We start from the raw sequence: 22,550 nt of genomic DNA on the forward strand, positions 1-22,550 counted from the left end.
TGGTTGAGGCAGTGATGTCATCTCCATTCAGATCATGTTTAGGCAGTCATCTTGGTGATACATAAAGTAGCGTCTAACAATTCTAGAAGACACAACAATGTCCCTGGTCCTCTGGCTCCTACAATCTATTCACTCACTCTTCTGCAATGATCTCTGAGTCTTAGTTACAAGGAGTTGTTGTGTTGTAAATGTATCAGTTGGGACTAAAGTCTAAAGGTCTGAATTTCAGTTGCTTGTGATTTTCTGTAATAGTTTCTGCCTGTTACAAAGAGAAGTTGCTTTGGTGAGAGGCAAAGACCGCATTTATCTGTAGTATAAAGATAAATTTATAATGCAGTTAGGAATTATATTAATCTATTAAAGTTATTGTTTTAGGATCTCCTCAAAAATCTGTGATTTCATAAACCCCGGCTAGTTCACATATGTATGTAGTGATAATTAGTGACAGAAAGAGGAGACAGATTTGGAAGAAAGCAAGGAGGGGTTTGAAACAAGACAAGGGAAGGGGAAAATTAAATAAGTATATGATAATCTTAAAAACAATAATAACAAAAATTTTTGGATTTTGTGCTCTACCAGCAATTAGCCAACTTTTCCAACAATAAACCACAAATGTCATCGTATTGTTCACAGTAACTAAATATGCATTTCAGAATTATTTTCAGGTATATTTTACTTTATTTTTTATTGGATATCTTTTTATTTACATTTCAAATGTTATTCCCTTTCCCAGTTTCCCACATGTAAGCCCTCTATCCCATCCCCATGCACTTCTTCTATAAGAGTGTTCCTCTCCTCAACCATTAACCCTCCCCATCCCCCACATTCTCCTATACTAAGGAGTCCAGTCTTTTGCAGGATCAAGGGCTTCTCCTTCTACTGGTGCCCAACAAGGTCATCCTCTACTACATATGCAACTGAAGGCATGGGTCAGTCCATGTATAGTCTTTGGGTAGTGGTTTAGTCCCTGGGAGCTCTGGTTGGTTGGCATTTTTTTATTTTTATGGGGTTGTAAGCTCCTTCAGCTCCTTCAATCCTATCTCTAGTTTCTCCAAATGATTTGCTGCTAGCATTCTCCTCTGTATTTGACATGTTCTGGCTGTGTCTCTCAGGAGGCATCTATATCCTGTTCCTGTCAGCATGCACTTCATTAATCTTATATAGTATTGATGGCTGTATATAAATATATGGGCCACGTGTGGAAAAGGATCTGAATGGCTGTTCCTTCACTCTCTGCTCCAAACTTTGCCTCCATAACTCCTCCTATGAATACTTTTGTTCCCCCTTTTAAGAAGGACTGAAGCATCTTCACTTTGGTCATCCTTCTTCTTGAACTTCATTTGGTCTGTGGATTGTATCTTGGGTAACCGGAGCTTTTGAGCTAATATCCATTTAATAGTGAGTGCATACTATGTGTGTTTTTCTGTGATTGGGTTACCTCACTCAAGATGATATTTTCTAGTTCCATCCATTTGCCTATGAATTTCATGAAGTCATTGTTTTTTATTGCTGAGTAGTACTCCATTGTGTAGATGTACCACATTTTCTCTATCCACTCCTCTGTTGACAGGAATCTGGGTTCTTTCCAGCTTCTGGCTATTATAAATAATGCTGCTATGAACATAGTAGAGTATGGGTCTTTGTTGTATGTTGGAGCATCTTTTGGGTATATGCCAAGGAAGAAGTATAGCTGGGTCCTCAGGTAGTGCAATGTCCAATTTTCTGAGGAATCTTCAGATTGTATTTCCACAGTGGTTGTACTAGCTTGCAATCCCACCAACAATGGAGGAGTTTTCCCATTTCTCCACATCCTTGCCAGCATCTGCTGTCACCTAAGTTTTTGATCTTAGCCATTCTGACTGGTGTGAGGTGGAATTTCAGGTTGTTTTGATTTGCATTTCCATGATGACTAAGGATGTTGAACATTTCTTTAGGTACTTCTCAGCCATTCAATATTCTTCAGCTGTGAATTCTTTGTTTAGCTCTGTACCCCATGTTAATAGGGTTATTTGGCTCTCTAAAGTCTAACTTCTTGAGTTACCTACAATCATATAAGAAAACTTTTTGTATATTTTGGATATTAGTCCGCTATCAAATGTAGGATTGGTAAAGATCTTTTCTCAATCTGTTGGTTGCCGATTTGTCCTAATGACAGTGTCCTTTGCCTTACATAAGCTTTGCAGTTTTATGAGGTCCCATTTGTCAATTCCTAATCTTATAGCATAAGCCATTCGTGTTCTGTTTAGTAAATTTTCCCCAGTGGCCATGTGTTCAAGGTTCTTCCCCACTCTTTCTTCTATTAGTTTGAGTGTATCTGGTTTGATGTGGAGGTCCTTGATCCACTTGGACTTAAGCTTTGTACAAGGCGATAAGAATGGATCAATCTGCATTCTTCTACATGCTGACCTCCAGTTGAACCAGCACCATTTGTTGAAAATGCTGTCTTTTTTTCCATTGGATGGTTTTGGCTCCTTTGTCAAAGAACAAGTGACCATAGGTGTGAGGGTTCATTTCTGAGTCTTCAATTCTATTCTACTGATCTATCTGTCTGCCTCTATACCAATACCATCCAGCTTTTATCATTATTGCTCTGTAATACTGCTTGAGGTCAAAGATGGTGATTCCCCCAGATGCTCTCTTATTGTTGAGAATAGTTTTCACTATCCTGGGTTTTTTGTTATTCCAAATGAGTTTACAAATTGCTCTTTCAAACTCTAGAATTGAGTTGGAATTTTGGTGGGGATTACATGGAATCTGTAGATTGCTTTTGGGGAAATGGCCATTTTTACTATATTAATCCTGCCAATCCAGAAGCATGGGAGGTCTTTCCATCTTGTGAGATCTTCTTCAAGTTCTTTCTTTAGAGACTTGAAGTTCTTGTCATACACATCTTTCACATGCTTGGTTAGAGTCACACGGAGATATTTTATGTTATTAGGGACTATTGTGAACAGTATCATTTCCCTAATTTCTTTCTCAGCCTGTTTATACTTTGAATAGAGGAAGGCTAGTGATTTGTTAATTTTATACCCAGCTACTTTGCTGAAGTTGTTTATCAGGTTTAGTAGTTCTCTAGTGGAACTTTTGGGATCACTTAAGTATACCATCATATCATCTGCAAATAGTGATATTTTGACTTCTTTCTTTCCAATTTGTATCCCTTTCACCTCCTTTTGTTGGCTGATTGCTCTGGCTAGGACTTCCAGTATTATATTGAATAAGTAGGGAAAGAGTGGGCAGCCTTGTCTAGTTCCTGATTTTAGTGGAATTGCTTCTAGTTTCTCTCCATCTAATTTAATGTTGGCTACTGGTTTGCTGTATTTTGCTTTAACTATGTTTAGGTACGGGCCTTGAATTTCTGATCTTTCCAGAACTTTTATCAAGAAGCGGTGTTGAATTTTGTCAAATGCTTTCTCAGTATAAAATGATATATATAATCATGTGGGGTTTTTTTCTTTGAGTTTGCTTATATAGTGGATTATGTTGTTGGATTCCCATATATTTAACCATACCTGCATCACTGGGATGAGGCCTACTTGATCATGATGCATAATCATTTTGGTGTGTTCTTGAATTCGGTTTGGAAGAATTTTATTGAGTATTTTTGCATCGATATTCATAAAGGAAATTGGTCTGAAGTATTCTTTCTGTGTTGGGTCTTTGTGTGGTTTAGGTAGAAGTATAATTGTGGCTTCACAGAAGGAATTTGGTAGTGGTCCTCCTGTTTCTATTTTGTGAAATAGTTTGGACAGTATTGGCATGAGGTTTTCTAGGAAGATCTGATAGAATTCTGCACTAACCCCATCTGTTCCTGGGTTCTTTTTGGATGGAAGACTTTTTTTTAGATCCAATTGATATGATATAATTTCCCACTTAAACATACAAAGCCTGGTACCATCCATCCCTTAGGAATCTTAACACCACCTGCCATGGCTTCTCACCCTCTCCTCTGTCTCTTCTCCTTTCTTTCTAGTCTCCTCCTCTTCCTTCAAACTTCTCTCCCACCCATCCTTCCTTCTCCTCCAATGACCGGCCTCCTTCTATCCTGTACCTGCCCCTCACCTGCACTTTACAAATTCAATGGGGAGAAGGTTCTGGTGAAGTCACCTGATTCCTGAATACAGTGACTAGGCAGCTGTCCTTGGGGCAGTGGAATTAGCATCAAAATACAGATAACTTCAGGGCAAACTACAGCATTTCCCCCTTTTTGCCCAGTTAAAAGACCTTTTCACTTATATATAAATTGAATACAATTACTACCATTCTACAATTTATAAAGCATATGATATACTCAACACCCAGTCCATCACTATATCAGTTAAACAGAACATTTAGTTACTCATTCCAGCTTAAGAAAGGCTTAAAATCTATATTATATCTTGGCTAGCTTGTATATTATCTGATAACTATCCAATAAAATATGTATATTCAGAGTTAAACAGCCTGATAGGCTATGAGACTATAATCAGTCTTCAACCCTGTCAGAAATCTGAGAATGACCAAATATCTATACACATAGGAAGCCTAATAAGGCTTCTATAACTTAGAGGTTGTAGAGACAAATCTCCACTAGCATAGTACCCTGTTAGCAACATGTGAGCACAAGTCTTCAGCCTTCTGGCCCAAAATCAACTGACAGACTCTTGAAATGCAGATTTTGAAGGGCTGATCACCCTGTCTTGGCAGAGTTTATCAGTCAACTATTCTGTATAATTTGTCCTTTTCTGGACAGTATTAGTCTGCAGATGAAATAGGCAATTTTGTCCAGTGGCTGCCTAGCCACAAAATATTGCCTCGCCTGGAGGTAGAGATGTTCAAATTCTTCATTAAATCCACCAAAGGGGAACTGTTAGGAGTAGAAATGTCTCAACAAAAGATAAATAATTTTAAATCTCAAATTTTGTGGATTTCTGATGTTTTTGAAAACCCTCTATCTATATAAGGTAATCTGAACTGTTGTCTCCATATCCTAAATTTTATCTTGAAAGTACTCTCACAAACTCAGAGCCATGACTTTGCTATTTGAATCTTAACTCACGGGTGTAATCAACTCAGAAGTTTGTAATGACAACAATAGAAGGACTGGCTCTAAACCTTGTACTTTTAAACTTTTTTGACAAATAAATTCTATACCCAAACAAAGATGTGATTTAAGCTTAGTTACCAAATGAGATTATGACTGTACAATTCAATCTAGCTAATTCCTCCCTGTTAAATTACAACCAATTTTAAATTCCTCATAAAAACAACTTTAGAATAACCACTTTCAGCCCCCGCAAAGTCCAGGGAATTGGGGCGACGACTCCTCCATAACTTCTTCAAGCTGTACATGGGCGTTGAGATATCCTTGGGGGTAGGGGGTAGGAAGAATGAAGCAAATGCTGTAGCCGATGTGTCCTGACTGGACCCAGCTGAAAGTCCTTGAGACCAGGATTCCAAGTAGGCACACCCTGTAAAATACAACTCTCAAGACAAAAGTATAGAATCAAGATATCTTTTTGTTTGATTCTCCTGAATCAATTTTTCAGGCAGTCTACCTCTATCAAATCTGATCAGTATGACTCTGTGAGGTTTCCAGAGCCTAAGCACACTTTTTAAAAGCACAAAGACAAAATCTTTCTCCCAAAATACTGTGTTCCTTAGTCTGAAACCAGAAAAGCTTGTATCTTGCACTCTCTCCCAGAGTAATAATATAACCAAAAACCTCAAAGTCACACCCATCATGAAAACTAAACAATTTTTAAAAAAGGAAGTAAGCTAAACAATGAGCCTGATAGGCTTTTGTACTCTGTGATATCAGGAAATGAACCCAAAATTCCCGTGGAGCCCTCGTTAAGAGAATTCGAGCTTCCTATTGTGGTAAATATCAAAAGTAACCACAAACCCTCGCTAGCCGGCATCAACGAGCCATATGGCCTTTAGAGGGGTAATTCATAAAACAAACCAAATACCTTCTATTAATTCCAATATCAATAAGCAACATATCAAACCAGGACTTTTGCCCAAAATATCTCAATCTGTTAAGCCCTCTACCCGGAGCCACAGATTTTTATTTAATCTTAATAACTTCTATAATATATGTCTTCATTCACTCTCCCTGGCATTACAGACATTTATCACAACTCTCTACATGGAGTTAGTGACCAATTTTTTTAGTGAACCATGGATGAAAAGCCCCACCTGATTCAGGTAATCTCTTTACTCTCTTCTTTCTAAAAACAAACTCAGTCTCCTTTTAATAATACCTGTAATTAAGAAGTAGCTTGTCTAACTAGGATTTCAACCCAAAATTCCTGTGGAGCCCAGGTTAAAAAGAATATGAGTATCCTGAAAGACTTCCTAAACAACTTTCTTTAAAAAGCAGCTTTTAATCTCTAACTCTCTGAGCTGCCATTATTTCTCACACAGCAGGGGACCTACAGCCTACCAGCCCAGGTGGCTTCCCTGTTTCTTTGTTTGAATTCCGGCCCTTGAGATATCACATGACTTAACATGGCACTGGCCTCCTCTTACTTAGAAAATAAAAACCTTTCTCTCAACTCTTAGAATTACTACTGGATTCTTGTCCATCACATTGGTTCGCCATCTATTGTTGTAAAAATATAATAAATAATAAAAGTATAGTTGTCTTTTGCCCTGCTAGGTCCAGCACCTCAGTGCCCCAAGATATCTGCTGGATATCTTGGTGGAAACACATCCCAGCTGCACACTTTCCTACACTCAAACCCTCACATAAAAGAACACACAATAATCTTAGATCCAATTGATAAGATATAACTGCCCACTTAAACATACAAAGCCCGCTACCATCCATCCCTTAGGAGCATTAATAACAACCTGTAAATACACAGAGCAGAATCTTAACATCACCTGCCATGGATTCTCACCCTCTCCTCTCTTGGGTGGGAGAGTTTTAATAACTCCTTCTATTTCTTTAGGAGTCATGGGACTGTTTAGCTGGTTTATCTGTTCCTGATTTAACTTTGGTACCTGGTATCTGTCTAGAGAATTGTTCATTTCCTCCACATTTTTCAGTTTTGTTGAATATAGGCCTTCTGGTCCAATCTATTTCAAGTTCTGTAGGCTTCTTGTATGATTGTGGGTATCTCTTTATTTAAGTTCGGGAACTTTTCTTCTATAATTTTGTTGAAGATATTTACTAGCCCTTTAAGTTGGGAGTCTTCACTCTTTTCTATACCTATTATCCTTAGGTTTGATCTCACTGTGTCCTACATTTCCTGGATGTTTTGGGTTAGGTGCTTTTTGCATTTTACATTATCTTTGACTCTTGTGTCAATGTTTTCTATGGTATCTTCTGCCCCTGAGATTCTCTCTTCTATCTCTTGTATTCTGTTGGAGATGCTTGCATCTATGACTCCTGATCTCTTTCCTAGGTTTTCTATCTCCAGGGTTGTCTTTCTTGGTGCTTTCTTTATTGTTTCTATTTTCATATTTAAATCCTGGATGGTTTTGTTGAATTCCTTCACCTGTTTGGTTGTGTTTTCCTGTAGTTCTTTCAAGGAAATTTGTGTTTCCTCTTTAAGAGCTTCTACTTGTTTACTGTATTGTCCTGCATTTCTTTAAGGGAGTTGTTCATATCCTTCTTAAAGTCCTCTATCATCATCATGAGATGTGATTTTATGTCCAAATATAGCTTTTCCGGTGTGTTTGGATATCCAGTAATTGCTTTGGTGGGAGAACTGGGCTCTGATGTTGCCAAGTAATCTTGGTTTCTGTTGCTTAGGTTCCTGTGCTTGCTTCCTGCCATCAGGTTGTCTCTGGTGTTAGTTTGTCTTGCTGTCTCTGACAGTGGCATGATCCCCCGTAACCCTGTGTGCCAGCACTCTTGTAGACCTGTTTTCTTTCAGCTGGATCTGGGAACAGAATACTGTTCCTGGGGTCGTGTGACCCGAAGTCTCCAGTTGGGTTGCTTGAGGCAGAAAAGTTGGTCTTACCTCTGCTCTCAGGTATGTAGTCACTCCTGGCGACTGACTTTCAGCTCTCGGCACAGGCAGAAACCGGAAGGGTCCTGCCCCTGACTGTTCCTAGGTCCCTGTTCAGATATATTTTAAAATAAAAAGCTAATTAGTAAAATTGTAATGCTGTCAGCCAAACACTGGAGCTTGAGGAATCCTGTAGAAGAAGCAGAGGAAGGATTATAGGAGCCAGAAGAGTCAATTGTGTGAGTTTCCTGTAGTATCCTCTACCCCTCTGGCTAATAAAATCCTTCCTCCCCTTCTTTGCTCACTCTTGCCCCACGAATTGTCCCTTTTCACTTTCCTGGTTTCTGCCATTGCTAAGGATATGTACTCACATGTGAAGGTTTAGTGCTAGGAACCTCAAGTGAAATGCCAGGGGTCAGGGGTCAGGGGGTGAGAACATGGAACATGTCCTTCTGGCTCTGCGTTACCTCATTCAATATGATCTTTTCTAGTTTCAAGTATTTACCTAAAAGTTTTAAGGTTTTATTTTTCTTCACTCTATAGTATATATGTATCACATTGTCATTAGCCATGTGTCAGTTGAAGGACAGTGGGTTGTTCCCATTTCCTAGTTATTGTGAATAAGCAGATATGAACATGACTAAGTATCAGAGCAGCATGATATCCAGCCAGGGCATGGTATACAGCTGTGTTATAGGGTTGGTTCATTTTTAGCTTTCTGCGAATTCTACACATGATTTCAAGGGTGGTTGTACCAGTTTTCGATCCACCAACAGTGGATAAAAGCTTCCGTTTCTTTACGTTCCCTCCAGCATTTGTTCTTAGTTGTTTTCTTGATCTGTGCTATTCTGACTGGAGTAAGATAAAATTTCAAAGTCGTTTTTTGAAGGAACTCTGACCAACTTGAACATGGCTGTTTCAGGCCTTGCCTTTCTCCCTAGGTCCCTCTCTCTGCCTTGCTAAACATCTATTAGATTTCATTCCTAAAGCTCACTACCAAGGCTGACAGCCAAGGTCCCACTATCAAAGTATTGAAGTCCAGCAATCAAAACCCTCTTTGGCTCACCTAATTAACATTCCCAACTAAAATTAAACACCTCATCCTAACATGGAGTTTCCCCTTTTACCTTTATACACTGTTTTATGGGTCACATCTGTCTCCTCTCTATTCAGAGGCAGTCCTTTGTCCTTAATACCCCTCCCCCCACTCTTGTTCCACCCCCTCCCTCTCATCCTCTACCTCCTGTTCTTTTTACTTATTCCTTTCCCTATGTCCCTCCCCAAATAAATCTCCTTTTGTGTTGAGAACTTGGTCTTGAGGGTCCTGGACCTATAATAATCTCTCATAGTTTTGATTACCAACTTCCCTTATTTCTAGGATGATAAACAATTTTAAAAGAAATCCCTTATCCTTATCTTCCTTCTTTTGAGAATTCTTTGTTCATGTTCCAGACTCATGTTTTAAATGAGTCATTTTGGTTCTTACTAATTAAGTTCTTTATAGATTCTAATATTGATCCTCTATCAGATATTTGTATATTTGTCAGTTTCTCTCCCGTTCTGTGGGCTTCCTTTTCACTCCATTGATTGTCCCATCGTGTTTTCCTCTTGTTGAGCAGATCCTAAGTTCAATTATACAGCTGTTGGTTACCACTAAGGTATAAGTGACCCATGGCCCTACTGTATATCCTTAGGGTCATCATGCCATGATGGTTGTTGTTGTGGTTCGTGGGCATCATAGCTGGGTAGGACTATTAGTCACTTCCCTGCTTTGGAAGCTTACATGGTGCCTTCTGGTTGGTTTCCTTCTTTAGAAGCTTTCAGATCAGATCAACCTCAGGGTCCTCTAGTCCCTAATCTTAAACAGGGTGTCTTCAGCAATAGGAGTTTACCTTGCAACTCTGCAAAGGAACCAAGAGCAGTAGCAATAGCCTATAATAATTTAGGAGACTCTTGAAAAATCCTGACCAACAACTCAAACAAGGGCTTCTATGCCTGGTTTGGGAAGCTGGTATGAAATGGTCTTTGACTCTCAGAGGGGGAATTGTCATCCCAGAGGAGAAAATTCCACTTAAACTATATATACATATTTATACACTGACATACTTACCTGTATCATAGGTATTTTTAGGTAGAGAGTTAAGGAGTTGGGCTTCTGTTACTCCCTAAAATGTACATAGACCCATCTATTTTATTTTCTAAACTCCAGTTAGAGAAGCCACTATGAACATCCCTGGGTTTTGGTTATAGCAATTACTGCAGTAGTATTTTATCTCAAATGAGGGTGGACCCTAGGTCATGCCCCTGTTCAGCAACATCTTTCATATTTTAAAGAGCTCCCAAAGGTTGTCCTTACCTTTAAAAAAAAAATCTCTATTCTACAATAATAATTATAGAAAGAAGTCTTCCATTTTAGAGAGAGAGGGAATGTATGAGAGATATTTGAGTGGGGAAAGATAGTGGCAGAAATGGTCTAAGTACAGTAGTCACATATGAAATCTCAAAAAAAATTAAAGACATTGAATTAAAAGCTTAATGTTTACTGTTGTGCTGTAAACAGCTAAGAAATAGACTCTACCTACATAGTCATCAATAGATGAGTGACTAAAGAAAAACTGATACATACATACAACAGAATTATATTTGACCATAAAAAATGGAAACATGACATTGAAAGAAAATGAGTAAAGCTGGAAATTATTTTAAGCAAAAGAAACCACTGTTAAGACAAACACTGACTCTTCATCTTTAGATTCTGAATCTTAAGTTTTAGATACATGTATGGCAAAGGCTCATTTACACACGATCAGGCTTTAGGATTATGTTGTTATAACATGAAATGGACTTAAATGTCCATTCATTTGTTGATGGACATTTGCTTTACTACCAGTTTGAGGCTACTAGGAATGAAGTCCTTTTGTAGAACTATGCTGTGTATGGTTCTGTCTTCTGAACCACACTGTACACCTTCATAAGATCAGCCATGTCTACTTGCCAGAGTCCATTACATATTAGACTGTTGACATTCCCACCAAGAAGGATGCATCCAGTCTCTTCTCCCAGTCATTTGCATGCAATTCTACCCTAATGCATGTAGCCTCAGGGTTTCAGAGAGGACCTTGAATATATAGGGTGGGGGAAACTAGGGAAAGGAGACTTCATTTATTAGTCTGTAGGGAAGACATCACCCATGCTTCCAGTGCAGCTGTTCTGGGGTCTCCCATGGTCCTTCAGCTAACCACTTACTCATGATGCATAAATAAGACCAATAAATGTAATGGTCAACTATGAAAAAAAGCTTAAATAAAATGCCCATATATTTGGAGCTTCTGTCAAAGAGAGAACAACTTTGCACTGGCATTAGTCCCTGCTGGGGTAAACCAAGTGAAGGGTATATGTGATAGCTTCATATTTCCATTTTTAATTATTTTTAATTGCACCTCACCTGATATAAAAATACAAATTTAATTAAAAATTTAAATATTTAAAAATAAATCCAATCCTTAAATTTTCCCTAAATTGAGCTGTTAAAAAAAAAAGCAAATTTAACTTATTTAAAGCATGCATAGGGGTTGGGGATTTAGCTCAGTGGTAGAGCGCTTGCCTAGGAAGCGCAAGACCCTGGGTTCAGTCCCCAGCTCCGAAAAAAAAGAACCAAAAAAAAAAAAGAGAAAAAAAAAAGCATGCATATATAGAGTGATTACTGGTGTTGCTATTATCTGGAAAGCAAATTGAAAAGTCAATTTGAGCAAAATCAATACTTCTTACCTTAGACTTACTTAATGTAATTTTTCAGATTAGAGTTGGAGATCAGAATGAGTAACCTGAAAAAAAAAAAAAGAATGAGTAACCTGTAACTGAACCAAGACAGACTAAGAACTATGCTTTGACTAAACCTGGATGTCCTCGTCATTCTAAAGCTCTAAGGCTCCCTCTGCTCCTGTTGTGGTATTATACACTTTCTATCAGGCAGGAAGATTTTCCCTAGAGACAGATTTCACTTTGTCCTCTCATGGCTTCCACTATACCTTGAGCCAAGAGAGGTCTTTTTACAGTTCCCCCTAGCTTTACTGCGGTCTTCCCTTCTCAAGCAGACTCTGACCTTGCTATGCTCATCTTCTGAACTAGGTGAGTCTCAGATGGAGCCCTCCCTTGCAAAGATCCTAGGAATTCGAAGATGACCTTTGAGTACTATGAAATGCACCAGATATCGGAGGAATGCTGTTAGCCATGTTGCAAGAAGAGATAAAAATAAATCTAAAATGATTTATTCATTCCTTAGCTTTTGAGTTGATATGTAATACTCATTTTCCTTTCAACTTTATTCTAGGGAGAAAATCCATTATATTCGGACAGAGGGCAATCATGGACTTGAGAAATTGTCCTGTGATGCAGATCTAGTCATTTTGCTAAGGTAAGAGGTTGGACCTGAGACCTTGAAAAGCTACAGTGAAGAGGTTGGAGAAGGGATTGGAGCCAGCCTGAAAAAGATGAGAATCAAACATATGCTCTACAAGATAATAGAAGCAGAGCTTCTGTCCTTGATTGACAGCCCTTACTGTGCATCCATATTGTTAGATATATTACAAGAGCATTGGGATCTGTTATGTGCAGTTTTATGCTACCACCTTTGCTCCTGGATCTGAGACTGTGCTTCCAGCTCCCTCTCAGCTTCTCTTGAATCTGAGGAAAAAGACACATACACAGGTTGTTCCTCTATAACTTGTCTTCTTGGCACAATTGCTCAGTGCCGACATCTCCCGCCTGGAAAAGCATACCCTTACCAACTTATTATCTCCATCTCTCAATCTGCCCTAACCTTTAGTGGCTAGTCCCATCTAGTTCCTGTCAAACATCCTTGGCCACCCACCTATAGGTCCCAGCTCCCTTCCCCCCACACCTGAACCTCCCATGGTTGCTGCATTTTCTTCCTCCAAACCATGGCAGAAAAAAACCCTCTTTCCTTCCTTGTGTCTGCATTTTCCTCCTGAGACCCAGAAGTCCTGCTTGTACCTTCCATCCAGCTATTGGCCCTGGGCTTTCTTTTCTGACAAGTCAAGAACCAATTGGGTAACAGTACCTTAGCATCAGGACTGCCCCCTTCAAGAGACTTTGTTGTAGGGCTAATAAAGGGTTAAAGAACCAACGAATTTGCAAGTGGGAATTCTAGCTGCTCTTACAAAGTCTATGTATATTTCCTCATGGGGAGAGAGACAACTAACTTTCCTCTTTTTAACTTTTACAGTCTCTTTGAAGAAGAGATCATGTCCTATGTCCCCCTGCAATCTGCCTTTCACCCTGGATATAGCTTCTCTCCCCGCTGTTCACCCTGTTCCTCACCCCAGAACTCCCCAGGTAACATGGAATTCTGGCCTAGTGTCACCTAAGTTGTCCTATGTGTTTACACCAATTGAAAAAATACAGAACAGTTCTCTCTCTCTCTCTCTCTCTCTCTCTCTCTCTCTCTCTCTCTGTGTGTGTGTGTGTGTGTGTGTGTGTGTGTGTGTGTGTGTATGCTCTCTCTCTCTCTCCCCATCCTAATCAAAAGTGTACTGTAAATCAGGTATTGACAAACTAAACTGCTACCTGTTTTTATAGGTTGCCCAAGCTACAATGGGACTTGTTTATTTTTCTAAATGTTTGAGAAAGAAAATGAATATGTTCTAATAACTATCCCAGGCTAGCCTAAAGTTCATGGTTATATTGGGAGAGCATCCCAGATACTGAGATTTAAGAGTATGTCATCCTGCTCAACTGAACAATAAAATCAAATCTCAGTATCTCTAAGTAATGATTCTAATAAATCTGCCCATGCTTGGTTATATTTGTATTTTCTGTGGGATATTTCATACTTAGAGCAGTAGATATGAACAATACTAGCAAGACTGTATTACCTTAAAAGGCTAAAATATTTACTCTCTGGTCCCTTATAGAGCTGGACCTAAACCCCACCTAAACCTAGCATTGCACCCTAATGGCTGGTCCATTTCAAAGTCATTTATTACAGGCAAAAGAAAGCTTGCATAGTAATGATGTCTTGTTTATTTTAAGAAAAATAATTAAATGTGGACTATCTGGTACTGTGGGTCATACAGTATCTTCAATGTTCTTCAGATTTGTCTAATATTTTGGTCTTATATGTGTCCCTTCTGAGAATGTTGCTTTATACAAATACATACCACAGAAGAATATTTACGACTATTTCAGAAACTGTTGGAAATTCTGTTCTAATCCTAAACCCATATTCATTGATTTGTCTTAAAATGAAACTCAAACAAGGCTTTTTAAAATCAAGCACTCTAAGCCAACTCAACCCAAAGACATATCAGCTTTGATGTTTATATGCTGAGGAATGGCAGGAGGAAAGCACTAAAAAGTGTTTGTCTTCTGTAATGACTCATATCATACAGGAGTCTCCAAGCTAAGCAGAGGTGTTCGGGCAGTGTTCATTGGCATCACATGCCATGGCAACATGCACAGTGTAAATAATACATGTATTGTGTTCAGACCAAAGCTGCAATAAGGTTGTATGGAGTACAGGAGAGCTCTGTCAGACACACTGAGGACTCATTTGGTTTCAGATTAACTTTTGGTTATGTTGTGTTCAGAAAAAAATTCCACAAGCTTCCACATTCAGTTACACAGTTCATGAAATGTTGATTTAATATAAAACCCTAGCATATAAGCATGTTTCTCCTCTCAGCATCAGTATCAGTATAGAATCACAGGACATTATACATAAGGTCCTCTTGTCTCATTCTACATTCAGTTGCTTTTTAATATCAACTTATAAGAAAACTTTTCTTTAGTTCGTTTTATGTTAGTACTTTTCTTTCAGAATGTTAAAAGGGTATTTTTTTAATATTTTTTTATTAACTTGAGTATTTCTTATTTACATTTCGAATGTTATTCCCTTTCCCGGTTTCCGGGCAAACATCCCCCTAGTCCCTCCCCCTCCCGTTCTTTATGGGTGTTCCCCTCCCCACCCTCCCCCCATTGCCACCCTCCCCCCAACAATCACATTCACTGGGGGTTCAGTCTTAGCAGGACCAAGGGCTTTCACTTACACTGGTGATCTCACTAGGATATTCATTGCTACCTATGAGGTCAGAGTCCAGGGTCAGTCCATGTATAGTCTTTAGGTAGTGGATTAGTCCCTGGAAGCTCTAGTTGCTTGGCATTGTTGTTCATAAGGGGTCTCGAGCCCCTTCAAGCTCTTCCAGTTCTTTCTCTGATTCCTTAAACAGGGGTCCTATTCTCAGTTCAGTGGTTTGTTGCTGGCATTCGCCTCTGTATTTGCTGTATTCTGGCTGTGTCTCTTCTGCCTCTGTTCTACACTTTGCCTCCCTATTCCCTGCCAAGGGTATTCTTGTTCCCCTTTTAAAGGGCATCTGGGTTCTTTTAGGTGTGCTGTCAAGCTGGTGACATATGCTCTCTCCTGTTTCTTTCTGCAGGCATTTACAGCTATGAGTTTTCCTCTTAGCACAGCTTTCATTGTGTCCCATAAGTTTGGGTATATTGTACCTTCATTTTCATTAAATTCTAAGAAGTCTTTAATTTCTTTCTTTACTTCTTCCTTGACCAGGTTATCATTGAGTAGAGCATTATTCAACTTCCACGTATATGTGGGCGTTCTTCCCTTATTGTTATTGAAGACCACCTTTAGGCTGTGGTGGTCCGATAGCACGCATGGGATTATTTCTATCTTTCTGTACCTGTTGAGGCCCGTTTTTTGACCAATTATATGGTCAATTTTGGAGAAAGTACCATGAGGAGCTGAGAAGAAGGTATATCCTTTTGCTTTAGGATAGAAGGTTCTATAAATATCTGTTAAGTCCATTTGGTTCATGACTTCTCTTAGTCTGTCTACGTTTCTGTTTAATTTCTGTTTCCATGATCTGTCCATTGATGAGAGTGGGGTGTTGAAATCTCCTACTATTATTGTGTGAGGTGCAATGTGTGCTTTGAGCTTTAGTAAGGTTTCTTTTACATATGTAGGTGCCCTTGTATTTGGGGCATAGATATTTAGGATTGAGAGTTCATCTTGGTGGATTTTTCCTTTGATGAATATGAAGTGTCCTTCCTTATCTTTTTTGATGACTTTTAGTTGAAAATTGATTTTATTTGATATTAGAATGGCTATTCCATCTTGCTTCTTCTGACCATTTGCTTGGAAAGTTGTTTTCCAGCCTTTCACTCTGAGGTAGTGTCTGTCTTTGTCTCTGAGGTGTGTTTCCTGTAGGCAGCAGAATGCAGGGTCCTCGTTGCGTATCCAGTTTGTTAATCTATGTCTTTTTATTGGGGAGTTGAGACCATTGATGTTGAGAGATATTAAGGAATAGTGATTATTGCTTCCTGTTATATTCATATTTGGATGTGAGGTTATGTTTGTGTGCTTTTCTTCTCTTTGTTTTGTTGCCAAGACGATTAGTTTCTTGCTTCTTCTAGGGTATAGCTTGCCTCCTTATGTTGGGCTTTACCATTTATTATCCTTTGTAGTGCTGGATTTGTAGAAAGATATTGTGTAAATTTGGTTTTGTCATGGAATATCTTGGTTTCTCCATCTATGTTAATTGAGAGTTTTGCAGGATACAGTAACCTGGGCTGGCATTTGTGTTCTCTTAGGGTCTGTATGACATCTGTCCAGGATCTTCTGGCTTTCATACTTTCTGGCGAAAAGTCTGGTGTAATTCTGATAGGTCTGCCTTTATATGTTACTTGACCTTTTTCCCTTACTGCTTTTAATATTCTTTCTTTATTTTGTGCATTTGGTGTTTTGACTATTATGTGTCGGGAGGTGTTTCTTTTCTGGTCCAATCTATTTTTGGAGTTCTGTAGGCTTCTTGTATGCCTATGGGTATCTCTTTTTTTAGGTTAGGGAAGTTTTCTTCTATGATTTTGTTGAAGATATTTACTGGTCCTTTGAGCTGGGAGTCTTCACTCTCTTCTGTACCTATTATCCTTAGGTTTGATCTTCTCATTGAGTCCTGGATTTCCTGTATGTTTTGGACCAGTAGCTTTTTCTGCTTTACATTGTCTTTGACTGTTGAGTCGATGATTCTATGGAATCTTCTACTCCTTAGATTCTCTCTTCTATCTCTTGTATTCTGTTGGTGATGCTTGTATCTATGGCTCCTTGTCTCTTCCTTTGGTTTTCTATATCCAGGGTTGTTTCCATGTGTTCTTTCTTGATTGCTTCTATTTCCATTTTTAATTCCTTCAATTGTTTGATTGTGTTTTCCTGGAATTCTTTCAGGGATTTTTGTGATTCTTCTCTATAGGCTTCTACTTGTTTATTTATGTTTTCCTCTAATTCTTTCAGGGGTTTTTGTGATTCATCTCTGAAGGCTTCTACTTGTTTATTTATGTTTTCCTGTGTTTCTCTAAGGGACTTCTTCATGTCTTTCTTGAAGTCCTCTAGCATCATGATCAAATATGATTTTGAAACTAGATCTTGCTTTTCTGGTGTGTTTGGATATTCTGTGTTTGCTTTGGTGGGAGAATTGGGCTCCGATGATGCCATGTAGTCTTGGTTTCTGTTGCTTGGGTTCCTGCGCTTGCCTCTCGCCATCAGATTATCTCTAGTGTTACTTTGTTCTGCTATTTCTGACAGTGGCTAGACTGTCCTATAAGCCTGTGTGTCAGGAGTGCTGTAGGCCTGTTTTCCTGTTTTCTTTCAGCCAGTTATGGGGACAGAGTGTTCTGATTTCGGGCCTGCAGTTTTTCCTATCTACAGGTCTTCAGCTGTTCCTGTGGGCCTGTGTCTTGAGTTCACCAGGCAGGTCGCTTGGAGCTGGAAGGTTTGTCTTACCTGTGGTCCCAAGGCTCAAGTTTGCTCGTGGGGTGTTGCTTATGAGCTCTCCGCTGCAGCAGCAACCAGGAAGATCTGCACCACCCTTTCCGGGAGCTTCTGTGCACCAGGGTTCTAGATGGCGTTTGGTGTTTTCCTCTGGAGTCAGAGATGTGGGCCGAGTGTAGACTCTTCTGGTTTCCCAGGCGTGTCTGCCTCTCTGTAGGTTTAGCTCTCCCTCCCTCGGGATTTGGGTGCAGAGAACTGTTTATCCGGTTGGTCCCTTCAGGTTCCGGCGGTGTCTCAGATGCAGGAGACCTGCTGCTCCTGTGCCCTTACCCAAGGGAACCCAGAGGCCGTATACAGTTTCCTCTTGGGCCAGGGATGTGGGCACAGGTGGCAGTGTTGGTGGTCTCTTCCGCTCTGCAGTCTCAGGAGTGCCCACCTGTCTCGGCGGTGTGCTCTCTCTCCCACGGGGTTTGTGTATGTTAGTACTTTTGATTACCCAAAGAAATGAGCAATTCAAGGCAATTCTCATGGAGGTGCTTTTAATAGAAAAACTCTTGAATAATTAAAGTGGAAAATATACAGTCTGATCAGGATCCACTTTTCTCTTTGCTTTTTTACTTTTGTTTAATATAAAAGTTGTTGCATGGTGTCAATAAAAGGGATTTCTTAGAGATGGCCACTAAGGCTAGGGACATGCTTCTGTGGCTCTGCTGTCACCCTGCACAGTTGTTCCTGAATGAAAAGTCATGACTGTCACCCTGTGCTTCTCTCTACAGGTTTACAGAGAGCCAGTGCCAGGGCCCCTTCACCGTACCGAAGGGATTTTGAAGCTAAGCTCCGCAATTTCTACCGAAAACTGGAAGCCAAAGGATTTGGGCAGGGTCCGGGTAAAATTAAGTGAGTACCTAGTACCAGGCTCTAAATTAAGGGACGTTCGCTTGAATGTTGAATAGATTGATATGGCAACACTATGGCCTGAAAGGGATGAGTAGGAAAATTAGAAAATTGGAGGAGAAAAAGAATAATGTACAACTAATTGCAAGGGAGAAGACAGGGAAGGGGAGGAAAAAGACAAAAAAAACTATATATTTAAGACAAAGAAGTACACAGTATCAACAGCAGACCTTTCCAGAAAATAGACACCCTTAACCCAAGCTAAAACCCTATATTTCCATTCAAGTAAGAGGAATGTAAAATTAAGGCAATTTTTGTGAACTCTTTGCAGCTTTGCAATGAAGTCCAAGTAAAACCAGTGTTACCTGCCCCAGAGGTTTATTATTTTAATTGGAAAGCTGAGCTCAGATTTAAAATCCTAACTTAAGCTACCTCCTAACCTAAGACACATGATATCACTTAACAGAAGAATAATTTCAAATACAGCTGGGTGTGTCCAGTGATAAGCATGCAGGTGTTCTTTGAGTGCCAGCATTTTGAATGTGTCAAACCCAGTATCAAGCTGACGGAACCTGTCTTGGCTTTCCCTGTCATTTTGGAAGCTAATGAGTGAAGCTGTAATAATGAGTGCTCACGATTGACTGCAATGCTCAGCACCCCGATATCACTGCTTCCACTCACTGTGCCTTTCATTCTCAGGCTCATCATCCGTCGAGACCACTTGTTGGAGGGGACCTTCAATCAGGTGATGGCATACTCTCGGAAGGAGCTCCAGAGAAACAAGCTCTACATCACCTTTGTTGGAGAGGAGGGGTGAGGCACCCGGAGCTTCATATAGATCGCTGTGGGGAAATCAAATCCCAGGAATGAGAAGCAATGTCTCTCAGGAAAGAATAGGGTGGCTACAAACCATTGGCCTAAAGTGGCTCTAAGTTTAAACTCTTCGTTAGCTTTCCTCTCCCCAGGCATTCTCAAGTGTTAGGCTTCTTCCTCTTTAAAGAGAAAGAAAAAGGAAAAAAGAATCTTCACTCCAAAATGAATATATCAAATTATATACCATAGTTTTTATGTGCTTTCTGTGACTTCATTAATTACCTAAGTGTGCAATTCAACTACCTTAAAAGCAAATGAAATGAGCTTGTATGCTTGTATGAACACACCAAACATACACACACACACACCCCCCCCACACACACACACACATTTTTGTAGGAAATTTTTCTTATGCTCCCACAACAAGGCCCTGTTTGCAATGGGCCAGCTGTGTGCTTTATCTTATAGACACTTGATAGTTGAAAGGGGGAAAGTTTAAATACAGTTGTCTTCAGAGTTCATTTGTAGACATTTGGTTAAAAAGTACCCCCAAACCAATATTGTCTTCTCTAAGTTGGTACTTCTACCTGGAGTTCACTACCAAGAGGAGAGACTACTTGCTGCTTCTCAGGCCCCAAACCCGAAAGTCTTCACTAGGACCTGTATAAAAATTTATCACAAAATTGAACTTCCTGGACCTGTGCTTCCTTTGCAGGCTGGACTACAGTGGCCCTTCTCGAGAGTTCTTCTTCCTGTTGTCTCAGGAGCTCTTCAACCCTTACTATGGACTCTTTGAGTATTCTGCAAATGACACTTACACAGTGCAGATCAGCCCCATGTCGGCGTTTGTAGAAAATTATCTCGAATGGTAAGGTCTCCAATGTTTACTTTTTCCTATTTAAATTTTATTGTCTTTTTGAGTCAAAAGTAAGAAATGTTTCTTTAGGAAAACTGCCTTTGGAGCACTTAGCCAGGAATAGATGGATCCCAGGAGCCAAGATCCTAAGTTAACACCCATAGAAGCAAGAATACTACTTGTGTTTTGGCTTAGTCCCTAGGAAATCTGGTTGGTTAATACTGTTGTTCTTCTTATGGGATTGAAAACCCCTTCAGCTCCTTCAGTCCTTTCTCTAACTCCACCATTGGGGTCCCTGTCCTCAGTCTGATGGTTAGCTGCAAGCATCTAACAGATGGTTAATCTGTATCAGTAAGGCTCTGGTAGAGCCTCTCAGGAGACATCCATATCAGGCTTCTGTCAGCAAGCACTTCTTGGCATCAGCAATAGTGCCTGGGTTTGGTGGCTGCATATGAGATGGGCCAGGTGGCCTTTCCTTCAGTCTCCGTCCTACTCTTTGTCCCTGTATTTCTACCTGTAACAAGAGTACACATGGGGGGGGGGGGCTCCAGTCACATATGTAGCAGAGGATGGCATTGTCTGGCATCAATAGGAGGAGAAGCCCTTGGTCCTATGAAGGCTTCCCCAGTGTTGGGGAATGCCAGAGTGTTGAGGAGAGACTGGGTGGTTGGGAGGGGGAGCATCCTCATAGAAGCAGACTGAGGGGGAATGGGAGAGAGGGGAGCGGGAAAGGGGATAACATTTGAAATGTGAATACATAAACTATTCAATAAAAGAAATCAGAAAAAAAAAAGAATACTAATCGGAGAGTGGACCCCTGAGAGCCCCACCGCAGCCGCCAGCCTAATCACCATCACACCAAACACAGCCCTCGCCGCCAGCCCCAGTCACCATCACCGCAACCATGAGCAGCAGGCCTAGACTGACTGCTAACGCTGCTATGCCACCGACGCCCAGTCTTACGTGGGTAGTGGCAGCCCAGGCGGCCTTCTGCAGGAGGCGCCCGCCAGCAGGGACAAGAAGGTCATCACAGTGAAGGTTTTAGGAACAGTAAAATGGTTCAATGTAAGGAACGGATACTGATTCATCAACAGGAATTATACCAAAGAAGACGTATTTGTACAACAAACTGCCATAAAGAAGAATAACCCCAGGAAGTACCTTTGTCGTGTAGGAGATGGAGAGACTGGAGTTTGGTGTTGAAGGAGAAAAGGGTGCGGACGCAGCAAATGATACAGGCCCTGGTGGGGTTGAGTTCAAGGCAGTAAATACGCAGCAGTATATGGTAATCATTATAGATAATATCCACATCGTAGGGGTCCTCCACACAATTACCAGCAAAATTACCAGAATAGTGAGAGTGGGGAAAAGAACGGGGGATCGAAAAGCGCTCCTGAAGGCCAGGCCCAACAAGCCAGCCCCATCGCAGACAAAGGTTCCCACCTTATTACATGCGGAGACCCTATGCACGTCGACCACAGTATTCCAACCCCACTGTGCAAGAAGTGATGGAGGGTGATGATAACCAGGGTGCAGGAGAGCAAGGTAGACCAGTAAGACAGAATATGTATCGGGGTTACAGACCACGATTCCACAGGGGCCCTCCTCGCCGAAGACAGCCTAGAGAGGTTGGCAATGAAGGGGACAAAGAAAATCAAGGAAATGAGACCCAAGGTCAGCAGCCACCTCAGGGTCGGTATCTTATCGTTACAACTTCAATTACCAACACAGACGCTCAGAGAACCCTAAACCGCAAGGTGGCAAAGAGACAAAGGCAGCCAATCCACCAGCTGAGAATCCGTCTGCTCCCGAGGCTGAGCAGGGCGGGACTGAGTAAATGCCAGCTCACCATCTCTACCATCATCTGGTTTGGTCTTCCAACAAGAAATGAATAAGACATTCCAGCAATAAGAAATGAACAAAGATTGGAGCTGAGGACCTTAAGTGCTTACTTTTTGCCTGTTGACCGGATCCACTAGAACTGTCTGCATTACCTATGCAGCAGGGGTTTTATTATTTTTACCTAAAGACGTCTCTTTTTGGTGATGACAAACGTGTTTTTAAGAGAAAAAAAAGGCCCAGTTTTTCTCAATGCACCTTTAACGGTTTTTAAATTGTTTCATATCTGGTCAACTTGAGATTTTTTTAAGATCTTCATTTTTAATTTGTAATAAAGTTTGCAACTTGATTTTTTTCAAAAAAGTCAACAAACTGCAAGCACCTGTTAATACAGGTCTTAAATAGT

At 40.3% G+C, this 22,550-nt stretch overlaps 1 protein-coding gene and 1 pseudogene across 5 annotated transcripts in view; both read left to right on the forward strand.

The window, feature by feature from the left end:
* Positions 1-22,550, forward strand: part of Hecw1 (HECT, C2 and WW domain containing E3 ubiquitin protein ligase 1) — a 414,282-nt gene that overhangs the window by 307,696 nt on the left and 84,036 nt on the right. For all 5 annotated transcript variants that reach the window (XM_087590135.1, XM_087590133.1, NM_001440089.1 and 2 more), the window contains 5 exon segments: positions 12,274-12,357; positions 13,189-13,298; positions 18,519-18,639; positions 19,336-19,449; positions 20,165-20,317. In XM_087590135.1, the coding sequence (XP_087446261.1) occupies positions 12,274-12,357; positions 13,189-13,298; positions 18,519-18,639; positions 19,336-19,449; positions 20,165-20,317 (582 nt within the window).
* LOC148000199 (Y-box-binding protein 1 pseudogene) lies at positions 21,245-22,233 on the forward strand (annotated as a pseudogene).

The sequence above is a fragment of the Rattus norvegicus genome, chromosome 17 (genome assembly GCF_021556685.1).
Source record: "Rattus norvegicus strain SHRSP/BbbUtx chromosome 17, alternate assembly SHRSP_T2T, whole genome shotgun sequence".
NCBI classification, from domain to species: Eukaryota; Metazoa; Chordata; class Mammalia; order Rodentia; family Muridae; genus Rattus; species Rattus norvegicus.